The sequence below is a fragment of the Martes martes genome (genome assembly GCF_963455335.1).
Source record: "Martes martes genome assembly, chromosome: 4".
NCBI classification, from domain to species: Eukaryota; Metazoa; Chordata; class Mammalia; order Carnivora; family Mustelidae; genus Martes; species Martes martes.
Genome location: NC_137891.1, coordinates 188,978,189 through 188,986,292, shown reverse-complemented (window position 1 = coordinate 188,986,292; position 8,104 = coordinate 188,978,189). Strand labels below are relative to the sequence as shown.

The following is an 8,104-nucleotide window of genomic DNA, read 5'->3' as shown; positions in this document are numbered from 1 at the left end:
AAAAATATTTTCAAAATATATTTTATTTCTCTCTCATATGTACTTTGCAAGTTTCCGAGGTAAACAGCAGCTCCGTGTACAGAAATAAAGGAGAGTTCCTCAAGAGCCAGCACTGACTCAATCCCAAGAATGAGCCACTTCTGTTAACGTAATAAACTCACGTCTTAGCAAAGCCAGAGAGCCGAGGGACAGAGCCGAGGGAGGCGTCTTCTTCGGAACGGTCTCTCCCGCGGGCCCCTGGGTGGCTCGGGGGCTCGCACCGACGGCGCGGCCGCAGACTCTAGAAAGCGCATGGAGCAGCGGGGGCCAGTCTGAGAGACGGCTCCGGGCCACGAGTGTCGACGCTCCAGGCGCCCGGCGTCCTGCCCGAGGACCTTCGTGGGTCCGTTTCAGCATCTGGCTAAGAACACATTTTCTTGGGAGACGCTTGATATAAATCTCGTCACTTGCTAAACTGTCAAAACTACTAACAGTATTAAATATGCAAGGAACCACCGTGTACTTTATTCTTTACATTTCGGCACCGTCGTCGTCGTCTTCGTCATCTTTGGCTCTGAAATGCATTTTCCTGAATTCCCGTCTGCTCATCGAAGGACAAGACGAAGACGCCGGGGGAAGGTCCTTGGAGGGAGAGGACAGTCATCTCAGCCACCGCCAGCCCAACGCACTGGTGAGCACCCCAGGGGCGGGCTCGCCCCGCCACCCCGGCTGATCCGAGGGAAGAGGACAGCCAGCAAGTGTTGGGGGCGGCTGCTCCCCACCCATGACCGAGGGGGGAGGCCCAGAGTCCGCACCAGCCCCCACCCCGATGGCCGAGCAAGGAAGGAGAGGCCTCCCAGGAGAGGCTGCGCCCTGGCAAGGATCCCCTGCTCAGGACAGGGAGGGGCTGCTCCCAGGTGGCCGGCGTGTCTCCTCCTCGTGGGAAACGGGGCCTGTGCTGAGGCAGTGCCACATGCAGGCCCTGAGCTGACCATGTGCAGCCTGCGCGGGGCGCCCGTCTTACCTGCATGAGCTCCACGTTTCCGAAGAACCGGCCCACGGGCATGGGCTGGTTGCTGTCCTCGTCCAGAAAGACGCTGTCGTCCGTCTGCAGCGGGGGCCTCGGCGCCTGCTCTGCCGACCCACCCCGTGTGGCGCGGCTGCCGTGAGGCTCCTCTCCTGGAAGGACCCCGGGCGCGGGCAGGCACAGGCCGTCCTCAGTCTCTGCGGGGCCGGTGTCGCCCACAGCTGTGCGGTCCCCGAGGTGGGGCCCTGCGGCCTCTGGCTGGGCAGGAGCCCCAGCTCCCTTTCCTGGAGGCAGCCCCTGGTCTTCAGCGAACCCCAGAGACTCATCGTTACAAGGGCTCCTGGGGGGGATCTTGGGCAGCCCAAGGCTTTCACCCTTCGGGACGAGTTTCTGTAATTCTGATTTCCCGAGATGACCTTTGTCATACTTGAACTTCTTGGAAATTCGCCTGTCGGCAGCTTTGTGCGACGAGGCCTGTCAACAGAAAAGCGTAAGGGGAAACCAGATACATCTGGGATTACGGGGCAGGGAGAGAATCAAGAACGTCTCGGTCCCAGAGGCTAGAGTTCCTGAACAATCAAGGTGCTGCTGCCACACCCTGGAGGAGAGAGTTAGGTCACCTCCCCCAAAGGCACAGAATTTAAACCGGTGACTGGGAAAGATGTAGCCACACCGGCCGCCGCTCCCATCCCTGCCCGCTCACCCGCGGGCCTTGGGAGTGCCCAAGGGAACTTCCCAAGCAGGTATGGACGGATCATAAAGTGCCAACAGACGTCCAGTTCCCACGCACGCCTGCTAGAACGTAAGCTGCACGAAGGCGTTATAGGCACACAGCAGGGGCTCGCAAACGCCGCCAAAGGGATGTCACGGTCTTTGGAGCAGCGCACAAACAGAACCGAGTTAGCTGCGGGCGTCAGACCGAGTCCCAGCCAGACCCCTGAGCGGGATGTGGGGGAGGTCGGCCTTCCAGCGACTCTGGGCACCAGGGCTGCAGGGCAAAGCTCGCTCCCCAAGACTGCAGGGGGGACGGGGCGTGGCCCTGTGCCAGCCGACCTTGGGCAAAAGGCTGCTTTCCCAGAATGATTAGAAGAGGGGCATGTGGGGACGGAGCGTGAGCCCCGTGTATCCCCCGCTGGGGGAGCGCTCCAAGGACACGGCCCCAGCCCGCAGAGCGCAGCTTTCTCGGACAGTGATCACGGTGCCCGAAGTCCCTCTGTGGGGTAAGCAACCCCGCTCTTTCCGACACACCTCAGGACCAATGTTTTGTACGGAGATGGACCCCAGTCAAGTCCCGGCGTCTCTGTGCTGGCAAGGCTCACCTGGCATAGCGTCCTGGCAGACGTGGCGGGGCCGGCTTCCCGGGCAGAGGCCAACCTGGCTGAGCAGCGGCGGGCTCGGAGGCGCGCTGAGGACCGCACGGCACCTGCGAGCTAGAGCAGGTCCCACAGCGTCAGTCAGTGCTCTTCGGGACGTGAGCACGGGCACGGGGCGTCCCCACCCGAAGAAGCCGCTGCAGGGTCGCTCCCGCCCCATCCCCTCCTCTTCCTGGAAAAACACTGGGGCCCCGTGCAAACAGACAAAACTGTTTCGGGTTTAAGACACACATCTGTTCTGGGGCGCCTGGGGGGCTCAGTGGGTTAAGTCTCTGCTCAGGTCATGATCTCAGGGTCCTGGGATCGAGTCCCGCATCGGGCTCTCTGCTCAGCGGGGAGCCTGCTTCTCCCCCCCTCCACCCACCCCCTGCCTCTCTGCCTACTTGTGATCTTTCTCTCTCCGTCAAATAAATAAATCTTAAAAAAAAAAAAGACGACGCATGTCTGTTCTTCGCTACCGTCTTGGAAGCTCGGGGTGGTGTGTCTCCACGGCACACATTTGGAGGAACCTCCCCTTGGGAGTTCGTTGGCATTAAGTCAGCTTCAGATGTGTTCAGAAGCACACATCCCCTTTCTCAGGAGGTTCTCCAACTTTTACACGGTGTACGCGTTCTCCGTAAAAGGTGACAGGAAAAACAAAGCCACCCCCCATGCCACCCACCCTCGCTGTAGAGGTGGAAACAGCCCGACTCTGCTGGTTTAAAGCAGTTAGGTTGTGGCTAATGTTACCGACTCAGCGGTCTGTGTCCGGTTTACCCTGAATGCAACGCAGTCTCCTAACGACAAGGAAGGAATGACCCAAAACAGTAAGAACTGAGAACCCACGTGCCTCTGGCCAAACCAGGTCGCCTTGGTGCAGCCCTCCCTGCTCCCTAAACCACACACCTGCCTTGAGTTGCACCAGTTTTCCACTCATTCCTTTTTCCGTTCTGGAACGGATACCAAATGCACTGAGAAGACGATCCATTTGAAGCTCAGCTTGAAACCTGACAATAAAGGTTTGTCGCACAGCAGTGGGCGAGGACCCGTGGGCATGCGGGTGGGAGGCCCTCGGGCTCGCGTCCCAGCAGGCCCCAGACGCGTGGGCCCCGGGGCTGGGTCGAGGGCAGCGTGCTCCACAGCGGAGACGCATCAAAGCCCGGCGTAGAGCCTCTACCGCGCTGTCCCGTCCGCCCCCCACCTGCAGCCCTGGCTTTCCAGAGGCCCTGGGAGGTGGCGGCTCGCCCAGGCTGTGAGACAGCGGGAGCGACCCGGAGAGCATTCAAACACAAGGAAAAGGAAAGGCAGCGGCCTGCGGAAGGACAGGTGCCCTCCCGGCATGCGCACAGTAGGGGCAAGGAGCTCGGGACCAGGTAAAGGGCCTGGCGCGTGGGTGCACTGGGCCTGGGCCCACGCCGTGTCAAGAGCAGGGTTTGCTGGAGCCCGGCAGCCGTGGGTGCGCAGCCACACGCGGGGAGCGGAGCCAGCAGAGGCTCTGGAACGCCCCCCTCCTTGCCCTGTACCGCCGGAGCCCTCTCCCCCTGGGAGGGAAGGGCCATGTCCGTCCCAGGCCACCAACCGTCTTCTCTTCTGTTACAAGTCCTCCTAACACTTTCCCACACGACTGTGCTTGGCTGGGCGCAGCGGGGGACGGATGGACGGACGGATGGCCCTGAGGACAGCAGCTGCTGTCACTGAGTGTCACCGAGTACTGACGTAGCAGGCGCTGTGCCTCCTGCTTCAACAGCTTCCAAGGAGCTTTAAGACGAGGATGGCTCCGCAGGGGAGCCTATGTGAGGTCGGCCAAGTGCTGTGTGGCCTCAAAGTCCTCCTTGCCCTGCGTCACCGCGCACGTGAGCTCCAAGAGCTGCTGCGTGAAGCCGCTCGGCAGCTCCGCGGCGGCTGAGCGGGGGTGGGGGGCGTCCTGGCTCTTCTCCGAGGCCTCCTGTCTTCATCTCTGAGGCAGGGACTGTCGTCTTAGGGGTCACCAGGCTCCCCGGGTGGGCGTGTTCACCTCCAACTTTCCAGGCCCCCGGAGACACACCCGTGGTGGGTCCAGGCCGACGCTCCGGAGCTGTGGTGGTTCCGGTGCCACCCGTCATCCACCCGAGAGCCGCAGCCAAACCGGGCGTGTGACGGCTTTGGTTCAGTCTCGGGTGGAACCCCCAAGGAGCCCGCTCCCGCACGTCGAGCATCGAGCACTTTCTTCTGCTTCGGAGAGCGGCTGCTTCCACTTAATCCCAGAGGAAAGACCTCCCGCTGTTGACGTCTTCCACCTTCCAGCAGACTGGCTAAAACCGGACGTCAAAGGCAAAAACGTGGTTTCCCAAAAGGGCAAGACAGCATGAGGAACCCCACGACCCCTATAAAACTGGCAGAAAGTATGATAAACCATTTAAGCCTTTTGGAAACGGGCAAAGCGCACATGACGGAGCGCTCTCTCAGGACCACCTGCAAACTCAGCGGCGTGGGAACTCTAGACCCCACGGCCGAGGACACGGGGCGCCCGCCCGCTCCCAGACAGAGAGGTGTCCTCCCACCTGGAGCGGGATGTCAGCCTTTCTGATTCTGTCCTCATCCTACCTGTTCCCACGCTAAGTCCTGGGTGTGTGCGTGGGGGGTGGGGGGGTGCTGAGAAGAGGGGACTTCCTTCGGCCCAGACCACAGCTGTGGGACAGCCTGGGCAGAGCACTAAGAAGACCGGGGCCCCCTCACCCTTGCCCCTGCTTGTGGAGGTGGTTCCAGGCCTGGAGAAGCAGGCCCAGGGGATCGCGGGCGGCCGCACCGCCACCTCTCCGAGAGCGCTCGGTGGGACACAGGTGTCTTGCAGTGAAGCCTGTCCCGGTCCCTAGACAGAGCACTTGACTCTGAGACTTCGCCTGCGGGAGAGGCAGGCGTTACAACAGAGGGTGCTTCGTCTCTGCCCTCAGAACTGACTTCCTCTGCGGGAGTGTGGAGATGGTCTGGCCTTAGGGGGCTCTCAGGAACAGGAGAGGATGTGGAAAAAAGGCAGCTACGACAGAACCAAGATGAACTTCAGGCCAGTCAGTCTGCAGGTGAGAAGCGGGGAATCCCGCAGCCGGAGGAGCCCTTCTGAGGTCGGAGCAAGCACCAAACGTGACTAGGAAGCCAGGCCTCAGCCTTCAAAGCTGCCACCCGGTGACAGATGAGTCTGCAGAGCAAGTTAGGCCCCAGGCGACTGCCGCAAACAACTGAGCAATCCAACCCAACGGCATTTAGTGGGAGTTTAAGCCATTTAATGAGAGTTTAAGCGCCAGGTGTGGTCTGCGAGCAGCAGGAGAGCGCCCCCCAGGGTGAAGGTGCTGACCGGGCACTGGACTGTCACCTGGGGAGAGCGGGAATAAAGCATCCAACAGGATCATCAGCCCAATCACTAAACAAATAAAACACCTACCAACAGCAACAAGCCGTGGGGAACCCAGAATTGCGACATTATCTGAAATGCCCAGATTTGACACAGGAGAGCACACCCGTACACTGGAGTAAAAACCAGAGACAGAAGTGCCTGTGAGAGTGGCCGGGTTTGACTTTATCAGAAAAAGACTTAAAAGTGGCCATTTGGGGTCTGTTCAAGAGGATGAGAAAGCACAAGTAAAGAACTGGACAGAGACAAAAGAGAGCGAAAAAGGAAGCCTTCGAGAAAACCCTGGACACACGTAAGTGCACCCACATACGTGTAATCGGAGTACCAGGATGGAAAGGAGCAGAAAAGCCAGAAATGACGGCTAAAGCTTCCCAAATTTATTGAAAAATAGCGACCAACACAACAGGAATCTCAAAGGACTCCGCTCCCAGTAGGAAAAATGCAACGAGGTCCGTAAATGCACACAGCACTAAATCCTGAAAGCCAGGGACCAAAGACATCTTGAAGACAGCCACGGAGAACGACCCTCCCTTAGCAGGGAGCTCCATAAATACGCCACTAACCTGGCAGAATCAGTGGATACAGTCACATAACTCCAGGTTCTCCAAGAAAAAATCCCCAACCAAGAATCCCGCACGGAGCAAAGCCATTCAAGAAAGAGAGGAGGACAGGCACTGCCAGGTCAGCAGGGACCTGCGGCCAGCAGCCGCGTCTTACAAGGAGTACTAAAGGACATTCCGTGATCCCCGGTGAGCAAGCACCAGGGAGGTCATTCCGTCCTTGCAGAACCCTGTTTTCGGGTGTAGGTACTCCTCTCTTAACTGGTTTAGAAAGCAGCTATAGACACACATAAAGGGATGTGCTCTGGCAGCACCAGCACCAAGGGCAGGGGCGGGATCCGGCTGCACTGCGCTGGGGAAATGCCAGCAGGGGACAGAAACCGGGCAGGACTGCGGCTTCCTACACTCAGAGCGGGAACAGGTGTATGACCCCGAGACAGCGGGCCAAGGGAATAAAGGTACAGGTGTACATCCCACTGGGACCAGGCGACCACAGACCTGCAGCGGATTCCACTGTTACAATGTGTATGGCAAAGCCCAGAGCAACCGCTAGGAACAAAATGTTAAACAATAACAAATGAGTCACTGAAATGCTGCATTACGAAGTGTCCACTTTAAGGCATTTAAACGAGAACAGAAGAAAGCACACGTGCTTAAGGACCACGGAAGCAGAACCGCACGCGCACCCCAGCCGGGCAGGAACTCTGCGGCCGGGCCCAGCAACTCCGTAAAAGGGTGTCAGGCTGGTGAGACACCCCCCCGCACCCCAATGCCCAGCGGCGGAGCCCCGCGGGGCCCCCAGTGCGGGAGCCCGCGCCCCGGCCAGTGCCCTCCCACCCCACGCGGCCCCCGAGGTGACGGCCGCCAAGCCGAAAACCAAGGGCTTCGGTAGTGGCAGCGGTTCCCGGGGTCCAGACCGGTTCTGGAGAAGGAGACCCCCTTTCCTGGGATGGGACCTGGCGGCCCTCTGTCCGGGGCGTGACCCAGGATGCCCGCCTCGCAGGCCGAGGTCTGGGAGCCCCTTACCCGGGGGTGGAGAGGGGGGGCGTGACCCAGGATGCTCCCCTCCCCCGCTCCTCCCCCCGTGGCACGCTCTGGGAGCCCCTTACTCCGAGGGCGTGACCCGGGGTGCCCCGCCCCTCCCGGGGCGCGCTCTGGGAGCCCCCCATCCCGGGCAGTGATCTGGCTGCACCGTACAGGGGGGGGGCGTGACCAGGATCCCCCAGCTTCCCCGGCGTGGTTTGGAAGCCTCCTCCCCAGGGCCGTGGTCTGGAAGCCCCCTACCCCGAGGCGGCCGAGCGGGTGCCGCCCCTCGGCCCTGGGCGCACTGCGGTCACTCCTTAGCTCCCCAGACGACGGGTGGCCGGAGCCCCAGCCTCTTCGGCGTAGCTCCCCCCCGCCCCGGCCTCGGCCCCTCACCTTCCGGCTCCTCATGGGTGTGAGCGGCGCGCTGCCGCCCCCAGCACCGCCCCGAGTCCCCACGTCCCGGCCTAACGCTTCTCAAAGGAGCGGCGACCCCCCCGGCCCGCGACCCGCGGCCCGGCGTCCGACGCCACCAGAAGGTTAAGCAATCACAGTCCGGCGTCCCCTGCACGTGACTCAACAAAGTCCGCGCCGTGCGCAGTGGGCGGGGCGGCGGCCATGTTTGTGAGGGGCGTCCGCCGGGCGGCCTCCGGGGTCATCGCGGCGGCGGCCATGTTTGTGAGGGGCATCCGCCGGGCGGCCTCCGGGGTCATCGCGGCGGCGGCCATGTTTGTGAGGGGCGCCCGCCGGGCGGCGGCCATGTTTGTGAGGGGCAGCT

The 8,104-nt window shown here is 61.3% G+C and overlaps 1 protein-coding gene across 1 annotated transcript; it reads right to left on the bottom strand.

Annotated features, from left to right (window-relative positions):
* LOC308341832 (UPF0688 protein C1orf174) lies at positions 1 to 7,892 on the bottom strand. The gene is made up of 4 exons (XM_080801860.1): positions 7,723 to 7,892; positions 2,326 to 2,436; positions 1,004 to 1,480; positions 1 to 621 (listed from the first exon to the last, which is right to left on the bottom strand). The coding sequence occupies exons 1-4, from the start codon at positions 7,735 to 7,737 to the stop codon at positions 511 to 513; spliced, it is 714 nt and encodes a 237-aa protein (XP_080657986.1). The 5' UTR covers positions 7,738 to 7,892; the 3' UTR covers positions 1 to 510.
* Between the last annotated feature and the right edge of the window lie 212 nt (positions 7,893 to 8,104).

What these genes read in the sequence shown, in the direction of transcription:
- LOC308341832 (XM_080801860.1), bottom strand. An exon ending in CTGCCAGGACGCTATGCCAG is followed by an intron (nt 1,481 to 2,325) that starts GTGAGCCTTGCC and finishes TTCTGTTGACAG; the next exon opens with GCCTCGTCGCACAAAGCTGC. An exon ending in GAAACGTGGAGCTCATGCAG is followed by an intron (nt 622 to 1,003) that starts GTAAGACGGGCG and finishes TCTCCCTCCAAG; the next exon opens with GACCTTCCCCCGGCGTCTTC.